General features: G+C 37.9%; 1 protein-coding gene across 5 annotated transcripts in view; it reads left to right on the top strand.

The window, feature by feature from the left end:
* Nucleotides 1–18,544, top strand: part of LOC309633371 (uncharacterized protein) — a 394,758-nt gene that overhangs the window by 134,836 nt on the left and 241,378 nt on the right. For 3 of the 5 annotated variants that reach the window (XR_014247465.1, XR_014247466.1, XR_014247468.1), the window contains one exon: nt 12,028–12,278. The exons of 1 other annotated variant lie outside the window; for it this stretch is intronic. Coding sequence is in view for 1 of the 4 variants with exons in the window: in XM_082402165.1 (XP_082258291.1) it covers nt 12,067–12,278 (212 nt within the window). In the remaining 3 variants the exon portion in view is untranslated. The remainder of the gene's footprint in view (nt 1–12,027; nt 12,279–18,544) is intronic. One more of the 5 variants, XM_082402165.1, reaches the window with a different exon arrangement.

Here is an 18,544-nt window from a genome sequence, read left to right as displayed (position 1 = left end):
CATTTAGATTTTTCTATTAAAAATACATATACCTATATTTTGATAAGCCATTGAAATATTTGGTTTCGTTTGTAAAGTTGTGTTATATTTTTAAAATTATTTTATTATATTATTGTAAGGACATTTAGCATGAGGTCTACTCTCTCATCAGATTTAAGTGTACAGTACAGTAAGCACAATATTGTACAGCAGATTTTTAGAATTTAGCCATCCAATGTGTGGTTCATTTTACATATCAACTTGACACCAGATAGCTGGTGAAGCATCGTGTCTGCTGTGTCTGTGAGGGCAGCGCTGGAAGGGGTTAGCATCGAGTCAGCAGGCTGAGTAAAGTAGATGGTCTTCAGCAGTGGAGGTGGGCATCATCCAATCTGCTGAGGGTGAACAGAATAAAGGCAGGAAGAAGGGCAGATTCACTCTGCTTGAACTGAGGCATCCAACTTCTACCCTCAGACATCAGTTCTGCTGGTCTCAGGCTTTGGGACTCAAACTGGGACTTAGACACTATTGAGCCCCAGATTCTCAGGCCTTCAGACTCAGAATGAATTACACCTCCAGCTTGAAAATGGCAGACTGTGGGACTTCTCGCCCTCCACAACCAGGTGAGCTAATTCCTATAGTAAATCTATAACTCTGTCTATTTATCATCTATCTATCAATCATCTATTTATCTATCTATCCATCTGTTTATCAGTCATCTATCTATTGGGTGGGCCAAAAGGTTCGTTCATGTATTTTTTTAATATTTTTAAAATTTGTTTATTTTATTTATTATTTATTTTTGGCTGCATTGCTGCACATGGGCTTTCTCTAGTTGTGGCAAGCGGGGGCTACTCTTCGTTGTGGTGCGCGGGCTTTTCATTGCAGTGGCTTCTCTTGTTGCGGAGCACGGGCTCCAGGTGTGCAGGCTTCAGTAGTTGTGGCATGCGGGCTCTAGGGCACAGGCTCAGTAGTTGTGGCGTACGGGCTTAGTTGCTCTGCAGCATGTGGGATCTTCTTGGACCAGGGCTCAAACCCATGTCCCCTGCATTGGCAGGCGGATTCTTAACCACTGAGCCACCAGGGAAGTCCCTGTTCGATTTTCTCAGTAAGATGGCTCTAGTAGCACTTAGTTGTCTTTAACTTCATTCAAAACAATTTTGTTGATTGTATGTGACAGCTGTCATATCAGCGTGCGTTTAAAAAAAGACTTATCAAAATTGGTGAATTTTTGTGTAGCCATTTTAATATTGAAGGTAGAAGAAAAAAAGCAACATTTTTGGCGTATTATGTTTTATGATGTCAAGAAAGGTAAAAATGCAACTGAAAGCAAAAAATGATTTGTGCAGTGTATGGAGAAAGTGCTGTGACTGACTGAACGTGTCAAAAGTGGTTTGCGAAGTTTCGTGCTGGAGATTTCTCGCTGGACGATGCTCCACGGTCGGGTAGAACAGTTGAAGTTGATAGCAATCAAATCAAAACAGTAATTGAGAACAATCAACATTATACCAAGTGGGAGATAGCCGACATACTCAAAATATCCAAATCAAGTGTTGAAAATCATTTGCTTGGTTATGTGAATCACTTTGATGTTTGGGTTTCACATAAGTTAAGCAAAAAAAACCTTCTTGACCATATTTCCACATGCGATTCTCTACTGAAACGTAATGAAAACGTTCTGTTTTTAAAACAAATTGTGACAGGCATTGAAAAGTGGATACTGTACAATAATGTGGAACGGAAGAGATCGTGGGGCAAGGGAAATGAACCACCACCAACCACACGAAAGGCTGGTCTTCATCCAAAGAAGGTGATGTTGTGTATATGGTGGGATTGGAAGGGAGTCCTCTATTATGAGCTCCTTCTGGAAAACCAAATGATTAATTCCAACAAGTACTGCTCCCAATTAGACCAACTGAAAGCAGCACTCGACGAAAAGCATCCAGAATTAGTCAATAGAAAATGCATGATCTTCCATTAGGATACCACAAGACCGCATGTTTCTTTGATGACCGCTCAAAAACTGTTACAGCTTGGCGGGAAGTTCTGATTCATCCACCATATTCACCAGGCATTGCACCTTCGGATTTCCTTTTATTTTGGTCTTTACAGAATTCTCTTAATGGAAAAAATTTCAATTCCCTGGAAGACTGTAAAAGGCACCTGGAACAGTTCTTTGCTCAAAAAGATTAAAAGTTTTGGGAAGATGGAATTATGCAGTTGCCTGAAAAACGGCAGAAGGTAGTGGAACAAAAGGGTGAATACGTTGTTCAATAAAGTTCTGGGTGAAAATGAAAAATGTGTCTTTTATTTTTACTTAAAAAACGAAGGCACTTTTTGGCTCACCTAATATTTATGAATCATCTGTCTATCCATCCGTCTGTCATAATCATGTGAGCCAGTTCCTATAGTAAATCTATATATCTATCACCTATCTATCTATTTATCAATCATCTAATTATCTATCCATTGATATATGAATCATCTATCTACTCATCTATTTATTATCTATCATCTATATATCTATCATCTATCTTTGTATTTATCAATCACCTAATTATCCATCTATCTATGAATCATCTATCTACTCATCTATTTATTATCTATCTATCTATCATCTATCTAACTATTGATTCTGTTTCCCTGGAGCACTCTTATGCATCTCACATGACTGCAACCACATGCCCCTTGACTAGCAACTCCGCATGTCCTCCTCCCCTCAGCCCCTGGTAACCACCTTTCTACTCTGTGGATCCATGAGTTTGGCTAGTTTAGGTACCTCCTGTAAGTAGAATCAGACAGTATTTGTACTTCTGGGACTGGTTTATTTTACTTAGCATAATGTAATGTCCTCAGGTACATTCATGTTGTGGCATATTGCATAATTTCCTCCTATCTTAAGGCTGAATAAAATTCCATTGTATGTATAGACCACATATTCTTTATCCATCTGTCAGTGGATATTTAAGTTGTTTCACCTTTTAGCTGCTGTGAATACGGCACAATTAACATGGGAGTGTTAATATTTCTCTGAGACCCTGATTTCAATCCTTTTGGGTAAGTACCCACAAATGGGATTGCTGGATCATATGGTAGCTGTATTTGTAGTTTTTTGAGGAACTTCCGTATTGTTTTCCATAGTGGCTGCACCATTTTGCATTCTTACCAACATTGAACAAGGATTCCCTTTTCCTCTGTGTCCTCATCTACACTTTTTGTCTTTTTTTTGGTGATAACCGTCTTAGATTTTTTAACTTTCCTCATGAGTCTTTGTCTTTTTGAACAACATTATACGTTTCCTGGATCATAGAACAGAATTTAATGAGATCAAAAACATATAAATGTCCTAATAATGTAGAAAATATCAGATAAAAATGGTTGTATCATATTTCCTATATAATTAATTTCAAATTGGGTTTATTTCAAAATTTGAAAATGTTCTCAAAAAGCAATCAGTTAATTTGCACTTTTATTTGCATATATTATTTTGTTGGTAAATCCATTAACTACTCACCTCTGTGGTTACTGACCAATTCTTGGATTTGCTAAAATTATAGCAAATAATGGTGGTGAATTTGACTTCTTAGTTTCCAAGCTTATATTTCCTATATGTTGGCATTATATAAAAGTAAATAATATGGTTCATAACTCTTTTACAAATTATATTTATATTGTTTTATAAATACCACTGTTGTATTCATCATACTCCACAGTATCAAGCCTATAAACTCATTGAAAACAGTGAGGCTTAGTCATCCTCATCTCCAGCACCAAGTATAGTTGAATGAATGAATGAATTCCACTACCCAATAATTTTTGGTGAAAAATATGAAATAAGTGTTATATAAGAATTTCTTAAGAGGTAGTATTATGCTCTTTTAATACTCATATTTTGTAGTTAATATAGTAAAACATTGAAAAATATTAATATTAAAATTAAATAACCTGATTTTCCTGATGTGTCATTATTTCTCGGCAGACTACGTTTTATTTATAGATGGCTACTTCTTTATTTTTATGAGCCCATTACATTTTTTTTTTTTCCTCCCCTGTGATCTACGTGGGTTCTTTACTTATTTACCTCTACTAAAGTCATGCCCAGAAACAAGGGCATATACATGATAATGGAAACTCAGAAAGGATTTTGGAATAAATAACTACTGCATATCAACAACACATTGTAATTCTCAATTATTCCTACTTTACTGATCTCTGAATCTTTTTGATAGTGTACTCCATCAGGAAAAATTTAATATATGCTGACATAAATGTTTTTGATTTTTAAACTATGTAGATGTATTAGCACATTAATATAACACAATGCTAAGTACCTCAAAATATAAGTTCAAATGAAATAAGATGTTTACCGATATTTTTGTTGTGTGCTCACAAGTGGACATTTTTTGGGCACTTTCTGGAGTGTGCAAACCTCGCTTTAAATCTCACTACCCAACTGACTTATATTAGTTTTGCTTTTAGGTGAGAGAGAGAGATGGAGAGATAGATTAAGAGGAGCATCCAGGGCTTCCCTGGTGGCGCAGTGGTTAAGAATCTGCCTGCCAATGCAGGGGACACGGGTTCGAGCCCTGGTCTGGGAGGATCCCGCATGCCGCGGAGCAACTAGGCCCGTGAGCCACAATTACTGAGCCTGCGCGTCTGGAGCCCGTGCTCCGCAACAAGAGAGGCCGCGACGGAGAGAGGCCCGCGCACCGCGATGAAGAGTGACCCCCACTCGCCGCAACTGGAGAAAGCCCTCGCACAGAAACGAAGACCCAACACAGCCAAAAAAATAAATATAATTAATTAATTAAAGAAACGTTTAAAAAAAAAAAAAAAAAAAAGAGGAGCATCCACACTGAAAATCAATCTCTCAAAGCATTAGATAACTTTTATTTTGTTAGACAAACTTTTGGCCCTATAATTCTGCAGACTAGATAAGGGTTATTATTAGTAAAGAAATGAGAATGTATCAAGTATACTATGATGTTTATATTATTCCATTTTGTCATGTTGAGTTTTGGACTTCTATGTACTGCTTATTCATTAATTCTATTATGTTTTAATGACATCAAATGCACTCAGTCAGGACCAATTCCAGACTCCTGCAATGGCTGCCATAAAAAAATGCATTAAGAAATAAATTGGTGTGTCTGTATGCACCATCTTCAGGATTCATTAGGGCGTCTGGTTGTTAAAATATAGAGAAACCATTTAATTATATGATATGCTAGTAGCCTGGTGTTAGCCCACAATCAGATAGCTCTATAATGATTTACCAGCCCATCTAACTAAAGCCAGGAGCCATCATCTAAGAATCCCCAAAGGACTTACATGCAGGAAGCCCTCAATTATCTGGAGACTGACTTTCTGGCAATATGCTGCATCAGAGTGCATAGCACTGACATATAACAGTGATAAAAATATCAGGAAGAGAAACAAATGAGAAGCAAAGAAAAACAGCAAACCCTAGGAGCTCCAAGGAAAGGAGTTCAAAAGAATGGAAAAACGGTTCAGAGCCAGGGCAGTTAGCAACAAGAATCATGAGAGAAGAATAGAGAAAGGCCAAGTGAGGATAAAGAAGATAAATGTCTCCACAGTACTGTGACACTAGCAACTCTCTAACCATCTATCCCTCCCAAAGCCTTTGCTGTACAGTCCCCCAAAGTACATTAGTGGTAGAAGGACCATGCATTATGCTTTCTCCTGGGACATTTGAGAGAAAAACCTAAGCTATTCAATAATGATGAATAAATATTTAATAATTTTAACACTTCCTATCTGCAACATAGGATTCTAATGCATGAATGCATGCATGTGTAATACAATAATTCCCCTCCATATCCCTATGAAATAGGATCTACTATGATCGCCGCTCTAATGATGAGGAAAGGGATACACAGAGAGGTTAAATACCTGACCCATAGACACTCAGATAAAAAAACGGCACAGTAAATTTGAACCTGACAGGTAAACTATGGAGAACATTGGTCCAAAAAATATTGGGTCAACTCCAGTCATGTGCTAGGCACTAGTCTATGCATTCTGGATATACAAGTGAACAACACAGAAGATCTCTGCCAAGGTGGAGTTCCCTACACGGCCTCAACAGCGTAGAAGTCATTACTATATTCTAGAATGACAGTGATAGTCTCATTAAATATTAGCACCTAGCAGAAATTTGCAAAAAGCCATCTTTGTCCCTAATTCAACAGCATATTTGTACAATGTTTTGCAGAGAGAAATATTACACTAATGTGATAAAGATAAAAAAAATGAGAAAAGTCCTAATATCTCACAAAAATTTTCCTTTTATTTAAAGAAGTAACATTTCAGATCATCTTCTTGAACTAGATAACATTCACCCCTAGGTCCTATAGTATCAACATCTCCTGTCTTAGAGTGAGCAAAATACCAAACTGACTTTCAAAATTATGACCCTGGGGATTGCAGTTTTAGTTGATTTCAGTTGTACTTTATTAAGGAAAGAAACTTCAAAGTTCATTTCATTAAATAACATTCAGATGCAGTAAAATGTTAGACTTCAGTTAACAGGAAAACCTAATCATCTGGGAAAGGTCATTCTCCAGTGATACTAAGAGAAACCAGAAACAAGGCCCATTTCCTGAGAAAGGCAGGCATTTTTCTTGACCTCACATATTCACGTTGAAGGAATAAGAAAATTAATCTTTGGAATTAAAATCTCCTCTGACACGTCAGTCTTAAATAACTGTTCTTAATAGATCTGCACGTTAGAACTGCACTTTGAATCTCCCCATTTGTTGCTTTCTCTTTAAGCTTTTTACCTTAACCATTATTCACCAGGGACAGGTGTCTCCTGAATTTGACATGTGCTGTTTCTTCAAATTCTTCTTCAAACCTGCAGTTGGGAGAAGTGTTGACAATGATACTCATTACTGAACTAACTGAAGCTCGCTTAGAGGTTTTCTCTCTTAAGCGAGCTTCAGTTCCTCCTGTTTTATGCAATAGTGTTAAACGAAGTTGTCATTTTCAATGTGTAACCTCATTTATTATTAAAAATAATAAATAGGTAGTTGGAGAAGTAATCATTAAGTAATGGGTATTTTGCTTTTATCCCTTCTTTTAAAAAACATTTCACAAACATAACTTGGCAGTAACACAGACATGCAGCAAATTTTGCAGCACGAAAGTAATTTTAAAATAGTCAAGGAAAGTAAGCAACAGATGAAATGAGCTTTGGAACATTTATCCAGTTGACAGTGAGATTATCATAGTGCCAAAGAGCTTATAGTCAACTTCTCCAAGAAGTGAAATATCTTGTTTTGTTTCAAAGTATATTAATGCATTAATACCAGGAAGAGCACTAACAATTTTACAGTAGGTAACAACAAAAAGGCAGTTCATGCTGATTTTAGGAGCACACTTCACTGTAGCTAAGAAATACATAAGTAGCTTCATCCCTATCTTCTCACTTCCACGCACAGATACAGATAACACAAATATGATACAGAAACAACGACCAATGACTCAGAGAAATAAAGAAATGACAGTAATACAGAAAACCATAATCCCTTTGCATCAAGCAGAAATATTTGCACAGCTTTTAATAGCTTCCAAAGAGTTACCAATTTCCAACACTTAAATAATTCAACCAATTGATAAAAGTCAGAATACAATCCAGGTGTTCTAACTCCCGGCCCAATGTTCTAGTTCTTTCCTTTCAGGCACACACTGAATCCACTGAGCCATCTGTGTCTGAGAACTCTATTGGAGAATTATGAATGCTAAACATCTAACATTTATGAACGGAGATGGCCCTGTGAAAGTTTACAGTCAATTTAAAAATCAAGTAACATGGCTGACACAGAGCACACATCCAACAACAAAACCCAGTCTAGACAAACGTGTGTCTTCATGGTTCAGCTATAATTTCTTTCAATTAAGTCCAACAATTGTGCTGCCTTATCCTTCCTTATAGTTTTCCCTTCCATCGCAGTCGAAGTTTTCTACCCCATCCCCTTCCCTAGAATAACTCACCGTGTTCTCTTGATTCTATTCCCTCTGAAGTACTGCTGGATTCTGAACATTAATTATCCACCTGTTTTTTTTTTAATGCTTATATTTTAATGAATAATTGTATTCGTTTGCTAGGACTACCATAACAAAGTACCACAACATGAGGTCATACTGAAGTATGACCCTAGTCCAGTATTAATGGTGTTCTTATAACAAAAGAGGAAATTGGGACACAGACACATATACATCTACAACAACCCTATTCCCAAATAAGGTCACAATCTGAGGCCCTGGGGTTAAGACTAATATATGAATTTTGGAGGAACACAATTCAACCCAAACAGTAATATATACTTAAGAAAAAATTCAAACCATTAACAATAGTATTCAGTGATGAAGAAGTCTTTCTCTCCCCAAATCTTGACCAAGTTGTTCCTCTTCCAGAGCATACCGGTAAAAGTTTCTTTCTTATCCTTCCAAAGATAGTCTACATAAAAATAAGTATGATTACATAAATATTTATAATTTTTCACACATGTGCTGGCTTGATGGAAAGTCACTGTTCTTGAATCTTCTCATTTCAAGTAATTAAGATTTTTAGAGGAGGAGAATAGCAAATGCAACTTCGTGGAAAGTGAAAACATTAAAAATCACTCCCATCGTCACAACTAAGGCTATAACCTCCTCCATCCATACATTGCCATCTGCGTTGTGTACGCCATGCTGGCCATGGAGTAATAATACGTCATTGCGTATGTAACAAATGTCTTATTGTTCTTTCCTTAACCTGCTCTAACTATCAGCAGTCTGGACAAAGAGTTGCACGTGGAAGTCTCAGTATTTCATTTCCGGTGTGAGACCCTCCAGGTCTGTCTCTCTCTGCAGTAACTGCCAACAGTGCCTGTGATGAGGGCAGCATTGGATGAGGACTAATAATGCACCAGACATGAAGTCTGAACAAAAAGTAAACGATTATTGTTTAAGCTGCTGACATGTGAGGGCTCTTTTGCACACAGCAAAACACACAGCCCAACCCATTTTGGCTAATAAACATACTGTGGCTATTATTTTATTTTGAAAAATCAGTGACTTTCTTTTGATTAGCGTTCAGTGATATGTGTTTTGTTTTCCACCTATGTTTTTTATATTTTATGTGATTTTCTCATAGACAGCATAGGCTGAGCCTTGTTTTTTATCCAAATGAACAATCCTTTCTTTTTAATTGCGATAATTTTATTTACATTAACATTTAGGGTGGTTATCGATATGTTCATTTAAATCTACCATCTTCCTATTTCTTTTCTTTTTTTTTTTTACAATTATAAAGATTGTCATTCATTTATTTTTTATGCATTCATTCCTCACATGTTCATAAGAGAATTAAGGACGTATAAGAATATGCACGCACATAGTATAGAAATATCAAATACATGTAAAAATAAGTTGAGACAAAATTACCTGCATTGGAAAGCAAGTTGAAGCCAAGCCTGGAGTGAGGGTAACATCCAAAATATTATGAAATCCATAAACTAGATCCTCATTGTTTTCTATTTTTCTGATATGTTCTTTTCTAACTTATTCTTTCTCTACCTCCTTTTGTATTAACTGAGTATAGTCTTTTTTTTTTAAATTGAAGTATAGTTGATTTACAATGTTGTGTTAGTTTCTGGTGTACAGCAAAATGATTCAGTTATATATATCTGTACCTATATTTAGATCTATTATTTTTCATATTCTTTTCCATCATAGTTTATTATAAGATATTCAATATAGTTCCCTGTGCTATGCAGTAGGACTCTGTTGTTTTTCTATTTTATATATAGTAGTTTGTATCTGCTAATCCCAAACTTCTAGTTTATCCCTCCCCCTCTTTCCCCTTTGGTGACCATAAGTTTGTTTTATATGTCCGTAAATCTGTTTCTGTTTTATAAATAAGTTCATTTGTGTCATATTTTAGATTTCACATATAAGTGATATAATATATTTGTCTTTCTCCTTCTGACTTACTTCACTTACTATGATAATCTCTAGGGCCATGCATGTTGCTGCAAATGGCATTATTTCCTTCTTTTTCATGGCTGAGTAATCATTGTGTATATATACCATATCTTCTTTTTCTAGTATATTCTTTTTTATGCAATCAATATCTATTTAGTGACTACTACATACATTCTATGATTCCAGTTTATCTCCTTCTTTTGGCTTACTAATTCCAACTCTATTTTATTTCTCTTGTGCCTGCTTTAGGATTTATAGTATCTTATAGTATAGTATCTTTCAAGTACTATTATGCCACCTCACATATAAGAACCTTACAATATTATATTGCTATTTCTTCCATTTAAACCTTTTGATATTATTGTCATGTTTTACATGTAATTACTTTTAATTTTGTTATATATGCCACAATACATTATTACTTTTTTACACCATCAGTTATTTTTAACTATTAAAAATATTTCATTTTTACTGTTTCCCATCCTCTTCATCCCATTGAGCTGATCTAGCTTTCCTCTGGGTATCATTTCCTTTTTTTCTGAAGAACTTGTATTTCTCATACTGCAGGACTGATTACAATCATTTCTTTCAAATTTTACATTGAAAGAATTTTAATTTTGCCTTCATGTTTGAAAGATATTTCCAGTGGGTATGGGATTGTAGGCTGACAGTTTGTCTTTCATAACTTTAAAAGAGTTGCTTCATGCATGGATTATGGTAAGAAGTCAGCATTAGGATTTACTGTGTTCTTTTATACTTCATGTGCATTTTTCTGTGACCTTGTTTATGATTTATCACTGATTTTGAGGAAGTTCATTATACTGTGCATTTTTATAGTTTTCTTCATGTTTCTTGTTTGGGGTTTCATTGAACTTCTTGGAACTTCTTTCGTCAAATGTGATACATTTTTGCTATTATTTTTCAAAAATACCTTTATCTACCAATTTCCTAATTTTTCTTTGGGGACAAATTTCTCATATTTTAGGCCACTTGAGGCTGTTCCACAGCTCACTTATGCTTTATTTTTATTTCATTTTATTTCATTTTTTCTCATTGTGTTTCATTTTGTGTAGTTTCTATTTTGATGCCCTCAAATTTTTGCGTTTTTACTTTTGTCTATGTATTATTTGCCATTAATCCCATCTAATATGTATTTTTAATCTCAGACACTGTGATGTTCATTTCTAAGAAGTTGATTTGGCTCCTAAAGGAAAAAAAAAATCTTCCATTTCCATATTCACCAAACTCTTGCCAGGACCCTCTCAGTCCTCTCCTAGCTGGGCCTCCACCTTGGCAGATAAAACTGCAGCCCCTCAGCCCAAGTGACCTGTCCATCTCTCCCTGCCGCCCACACACATACACACGCTGGAAGACGTGAACAAACACTGACAGGGTTTCCAACAGCTCAAGGCTGCGTTCCTAGGATGATCCTTCTCCTTATAAAGTGCCTGCCTGAGAAAGCTCACGGCTGCCAACTTAATGGACTGCTCCAGCCAACACCTGCAGGGAGGGCCCCTCTCCCAGCCTCCGTGGGTGGGGAGGGGCCTGACTTTGATCAACTCCAGACTGCAACCCAGATGGGCTTCTTGTGGACCTGACTCTGTTCAAACCCCAGCAGTTCCCACTCCCTGCTCCCTCACTCTCCCTTTAAAACATCCAGTCTCTTCTGTACAAATCCACGCTGCCTTCAGTTCATGCTGGACCCTCTTACTTAGTGCACCAGATATTCTAATTAAAATCTGTCCTGACCATTTTAGTGTCCGGCTTTGTTTATCATTGGTGCTGTGGCCAGTCTCCTCCAGCTTCATGAACATGTGGAATACAGTTAAAATAACTGTTTAATTGTCCTCTTCTGATAATTCTTGTTTATTATTTACTGTGTGGGCCAGGACAGTCTTTAAGAAAAGGCTACCTTTTTGCACCACAGCTTAGCAATGACTTTCTGTTTAATCGATGTTCCTCGAATGACACGTGTTTCCTCTACAGCTGATGGAAATGCAAACTATTCCCAGCTGGGCTTGAGCTCAGAAACTTTGCCTCGGCATTTTCTTCCAGGTGGGGCTCTCCCCAGTCTCGTTTGGTTTCATCTCGTAGATGCACCGCTTCCTTATTTGTGTGGAGATGCAGGGAGAGCTACGAGCAGAACTACAGAGCTCTCCCGTCCGCAGCTTTCTCCTGTCCAGCAGTCGGCCTGGTGCACCCTGGCCACCCTGGCACCCTTGGATCCACTCTGTTCCTCAACTCTGTGGGAACACCAGGCTCCCCCCGGGCATCCCCTTCCTGGGGCACCGCAGATACTCCAAGAGGTAAGGTGGGCAATTACAAGCTTCCTATCCTATGTTTCCTCTATTTCCTCTGTTTCACTGTGTTTTTTTCTGACTCTGGTAAACTGTTGTTTGATCAATTTTGTCTGGTTCTTTTTTATAGGCTAGAGGGTAAATATGGTACTTGTTTTTCCATATTTGGAAAAGTGCCTGCTTTCTCAGGCAGGCACTTTTTAAGGAAAAGGATCATCCTAGGAATGCAGCCTTGAGCTGTTAGAAACCATGTCAGTGCTTGTTCACGTCTTCCAGTGTGGGTGGCAGGGAAGCAAAAGTACCCCTCCCCCCACGCACACAATTTCAATCAAAATTGAAGCTCGTGTCTCCCTTCCTTATATCCCCAGCCCCCAAAGTAATATTTGACATACAGTGGACCCTCTGCATGCTTTCTGAATCAATAAATAAATGAATCAGAAACTGAATGCCCCATAGAGAGAAAGATGAGATCCTGTTTCCTTCAAGGTTGTGCAAAGGTAAATGTGCTCCCCTGCTGAAACCTTCAGTCTCCAAAGATGCTCACATCTTCAGACACACACACAAGTAGGAAGTCTTTCTAATTTACACACATTGCTTTTTCCTTTACTGAAGAAGGGTTTGTGAACCTAAATTGCGTTCACCTCTCTCATAATTCATACACCCTACAGTAGACTGGATTCTGCCCCCATCATTCGGCTGATTTTGTTCTATTTTACATAAGACATGGTCACCTAATTGCTGAGTCAAATATCTATTTCAGCTCTTATTCTCTTTGACATCTCTTGAGGATCTGAAGTTTTGGATCATCACCTTCTTCATAAAAATTTGTTTCTTTGTCTCTTATTTTTCACTGCTACCCTTTGCAAGATGGTGACATGACTCCTTGGAATTGATTTGGATCCCAATATGCTAAAGAGGCAAAAGCATTATTTTACTTCTCAATTTTCTTTACTGTGTCCTCTTACCAATCTTTACATTTTGTAGTGCTCTAAGATGTAGTTCACTGCTCTTGTTTGTATATTATTTTGCTGTAATTACTCTTCCTAGGTAATTCCATGTAAGTCAAATAGCTTTTAAGTCTACATACAATGGTGGCTCTGAAATTTATATCTACAGCTTTGACCTTGTCATTGAGTTCTAGACCTTTCTATCTGATTGCCCACTTGACATTATCCATTGGCCATCTGTACACTTAAAAGATATATCATGTCAAAAATAACTTTGATCCTATCCATCTGTAATTGCCCAAATTTTCCTAACCCAGTAAATATTCAGAACAAAAATGTAGCTGTTAAATTTTGAATCCTTACTTTATTCACAGCCCATATTAATCAACAAGCTTTAAAATAAATTTCAAATCTGTCCACTTCTCCAATTCCTAACTCTGCCACTCTTTTCAAGACATCATCACTTCACCTGAGATTATCACAATTCCTGCCTAATAATTCCCCTCCTTTGGTTCCTCATTTCTGCTTTTGTTTTAATCCTCCAAATAGCAAACAGAAATGATCCTTATTTTTTTTTTAAACAGATGTTCTTTTTTTTTTTTTAATTTTTATTTATTTATTTATTTATATATGGCTGTGTTGGGTCTTCGTTTCTGTGCTAGGGCTTTCTCTAGTTGCGGCAAGCGGGGGCCACTCTTCATCACGGTGCGCGGGCCTCTCATTATCGCGGCCTCTCTTGTTGCGGAGCACAGGCTCCAGACGCGCAGGCTCAGTAATTGTGGCTCACGGGCCTAGTTGTTCCGCGGCATGTGGGATCTCTCCAGACCAGGGCTCGAATCCGTGTCCCCTGCATTGGCAGGCAGACTCTCAACCACTGCGCCACCAGGGAAGCCCCAATGATCCTTATTTTTAACTTGTAACTTGGGTTGTATTATTCTCCTGCTCAAAGTTATCCTACGGCTTATTACTGCATTTAGGGTACTCAGGGGCTTAAACAACAGAAGATTATTATCTCACAGTCTGGAGGGTCGAAGTCTGAAATTAAGGGTTGGTTCCTTCTGAGGTCTGTGAGGGGAAAATATGCTCCAAGTCCCTCTCCCTGGCTGTGTCGATGGCCATCTTCTCCCTGGGCCCCTTCCCATCATCTTCCCTCTGTGTGTCTGTCTCTGTGCCCAAATTCCTTCTTTTAATAAAGCCAACAGTCATGTTGGATTAGGACCCAGCTTAATGACCTCATTTTAACTTGATTACCTCTGTGAAGACCCCATCTCTAAATAAGGCCACCTCCTGAGGTACTGGGGGTTAGGAGTCTAGACATCTTTTTTGGGGAGATACGGTTCAACCCCTAGCACGTAGTATATAAGGTATATAAGGACCAGCTGGTCCTTGCCTGCCTGCCTGCCTGTCTGATCTGTGTCCTTCCATCTTCTCCCCTTCTCCCTCTGTTTAGACATAATGAACTTGGTTGTTGCTGCTGCTGCTGCCGCCTCTGTTGTTTTTTTTTTACTGGAAGGTTCATTTCCATCTCATTGTCTTACATACGATGTTCACTTTGCCAGGAATAGTTCATCCCCTGTCTTCCCTTTTTCACTCCTTCATTGCAGTTAGCTCTCTGAGCAAATATCCCTTCCTGAGATGTGCTTTCCATGATCGCTGTACCTAAATACAGCAACCCCGTCATCACTCTGTCTCCCTCCACTACTTTATTCATCGTTGGAGTTACTATGTCTATCTGGATATGTCCCAGTAGAATATAAACGCCATGATGAAAGGACTGTGTTTGTATTGCCCATTTTATAATCCCAGAGATGAAAACAGTTCCTGCCACACATATGGCATTCATCCATTCACTCATTCATTCATTCTCAGGAAAGTCCAAGACACACAAAACCTTTGCTCTCAACTTCAGTAATGAGCAGACTTTCCAATTTGAAGTTTTGAGATAGCATTTTTCATCTATCAAATGAGCAATATTAATGGCAATACTTAGTGCTGGCAATAGTTTTGTGAGACGGAACTCTAATGAACTTTAGGAGGTAGCATGAATTGCTGCAGTAGACATTTTTGGCAGTACATATTTAGAAACATTAAAACGTTTACACCCTTGAACTTAGTCACTTTTTTATTGATACTTAACAGTGTATCGTGAGGAAATAACAACGTCTTCAGAAGTAGACCTATGACCACGTTTTATTCAACGCTTCTAATTCTAGTTATGAAAAAACTTGAGAAAAATTCAATATCTAAGAAACTAAAGGATTTCAATTATAAGTGTATCTAGTTGTATGCAACAAATACCCCTACTACCTTGGCTTGAGCAAATATAAACTTATTTTATCTAACTTAACTAAACGTCCAAAGGCAGGCAGTTCAACAATCCTACAAGGACCGAAGCTGTTTGTATAACCAGCCCTTCCATCCTTTGCACTTTTACTGTCATATGTTTGGTGCTACATGATTGCTAATGACTACTTTCCTCCAGGATTTGAATCATAAGTATGGAAAGAAAAGAAAGAAGGTAGAACACTCTGAGGTTATATCTCTACTGGGAAAGCAAAGTTTCCCCAGAAACCTTCAGTTTACTGGGCATTCTGTCATGTATCTACACCTACAATATCGGGGAGATCAGAGGCAGCCCAGCCTTAGAAATTTGATTGTGCCTTCAGGATCAATATCGGTGAGGGTAGAATGGAGAGAAAAGCAGATTGAGAGCTTCTGAATTCTGGTGGTCATAGTCGAGGGCTGAGCTTATTCCACATGACCCCCTTGACTTGTCCCATCTCAAGGTCAGGGGCTGGTACTTTATACTGCATATTAAACAGTCGTTAGATGCAGACTGCTCCCAGGGAGGGGTGTGATTTAGATGAAGCAAGTCCCTTGGGCTGAATATACTGTCCAGAGAGGAACACAGCTGAGAGCCTTCAGTCATGAATGTAGCCTAAATTTGGCTTCTGTATCCTGGTACCGAATTGAATTTCAGAGACAGAGTTTTTGGTGTAGAAAAGAATAGCTTTATTGCTTTGCCAGGCAGAGGGGACCACAGTGGGCTAATGCCCTCAAAACAGTCTGTACCAACCCTGGAGGGGGTAGTGAGAGGTTTTATAGTAATGGTTCAATGAGGGCGTGGTCAGCTCATGGACATTCTTCTGATTGGTTAGCGGTGAGGTAATCGGGTGTCAGCATCATCAACCTTCTGGTTCCAACCCATCTGGGGTCTCCGTGTTTGTGGGCAGCATACAGTTAACTTCTCCCACCTGGTGGGGGCTTCAGTATCTGCAAAATAGCTCAAAGATATTGTTATGTAAATCTATCCCTTGAGGGGGAACCAGAACCCTGCCCGAAGGCTGCACTACTGTTTTTCTGACTGCTCCTCCCCTCCCTTCCCTGATTAGCAGCTGTTTGAACCTGACCTTTGGAACTCAGGGGAGGTCATGGAGGCTGAATGAAGCCGATTTCCTGCCAACAAGAAATGGGGGACACAGAAAGGCTTTGGTACCCAGGTGCCCCTCAAGGTCCTGGTTTCATGAACATGGGCAGGGATGGGCAACGAAGTGCTTAGTCCTGAAGGAGTGATCTGGGTGGTACAACACAGGATTCCTACATTGCTGAGTAAATTATGGATATTCAGGGAAATGCAGACTTTAAAAGAATGCTTTTGAAGAATAAATAGAATAGAGAAATGCACATGAAAAGTGAAGAAATTTCTACAAATCTCTGTGGTATGATTGCAAATGAGCATCACATTTGCGTGTCTGCATCCTTGAGGATGAGAGCTTGGGTGAATATTGCCCACATCTGTGCTCTGAAATTTCTACCAGTGTGCACACTTTACCCCTGTTTAACCACAGTGATTTGGAATTCACACATATAAGTACTTTAGTTGCCATAAAATGGAACGTCATTGGCTCCAGAAGAGACATATGTTCAGTGTGCTTAATTATCTCACTGCTCTTTGGATTCAATGTCTTTATAATAACAATGATACATAGTTCCTGGTTTAAAAATCATTATCTTTTACAGAGAAGAGACACATGTTCAGTATTTTAATATACTATTGTGTATTATGTAATGTATAATATCATTAGATTATTTTAACTTATTCCTTTCTTACTATATACTTGCCTCAGTTGAGAACACTATAAAAATATTTCTGTGATATAGTATTTTGTAAGCCTCAGTTAAGAAGTACTTCTTTTAGCTGCCTGGCTTCCTTCTTATAGGGCTGCTGAAGTCTTTGTTGTTTGTTCTAGTGGTGAGGTGCTATTAATCCCCTGTGAGTATTTAACAAACAAACAAATAAACAAAAAGCCCACTGAAGAGCTTTCTGGAGTAACCATATTGATTTACTATTCACAATTGGACCAATTATGACTGCATTGCCAGAACATATTTTGAGATCTTCCTAGCTCTACTAAACTGATTCATTTATTTATTTTTGTAATCTCTAATCATATAAATGTTCTAAATGTTGGTATGTGCCCATAACATTATCATTGCTCCATGTCTTCTTGTCGATAGAGCAAAATACCCTTATACCAAGGTTCTACTCTCGAAGACAGGCATTCTGAATAATGGATTTTTCTTCTGATATACTGTTTTATTCTTCCTATCCTCCTTATTCTACTGATCAAAATGTATCCTTTCTTTAGTTACATATTTCTGACACCCTTTCTACTAAACATTGGTAAGAGATCTATTGTGTTGAAGTGTCACATTTATTGCTTAATAACCCATATTTGTGCCATATAGGAAGACAGTAAGGGTCTAAATATGTCTTATACTCTTCCCACTTGAATTGTTTTACAAACTGTAAGAAGCTTCCTTCAATTATTTAATTTTGTCAAAGAACTTGTACTGGTTGGAATTAGGTTTGCCTTCAATAATTAGAAAATGTAGCATAACAGTGACTCAAACAAGGTATCAGTTTAATTCTGTCTGTCCTAAAGGAGTCATAACGTAGGCAGATAAGGGATGCAGTTATCTTGCTATATAGTTCTGGTCTTGGTAACATCCTTTGGTTCTGTTTGACTTCTCAAGTAATAGCCATCTCTGCTTTGCAGGCAGCCAACATGAAGAAAGATGGATAAAGAAAATCTCTCTGCCTTTTAAACTATTTTTAATTAATATGATACACAAAAAGTTGCATAAATCAAATATACCACTAATAAATTACCATAAGGCATTGTAACTATCACCCAATTAAGAGATAATAATCTTGCCATACGTCACAGAAGCCCTCTACTTGTCACCTCAAATCCCAACCCTCTCCTTCCTCTCTGAGTGATTATACCTGACTTTTATTATAAACTTACTTACTTTTCCTCACAG

This window comes from Balaenoptera borealis (assembly GCF_965194805.1).
Source record: "Balaenoptera borealis genome assembly, chromosome: 8".
NCBI classification, from domain to species: domain Eukaryota; kingdom Metazoa; phylum Chordata; class Mammalia; order Artiodactyla; family Balaenopteridae; genus Balaenoptera; species Balaenoptera borealis.
The sequence above is the reverse complement of the archived record's forward strand: the minus strand, read 5'-3'. Positions and strand labels throughout refer to the sequence as shown.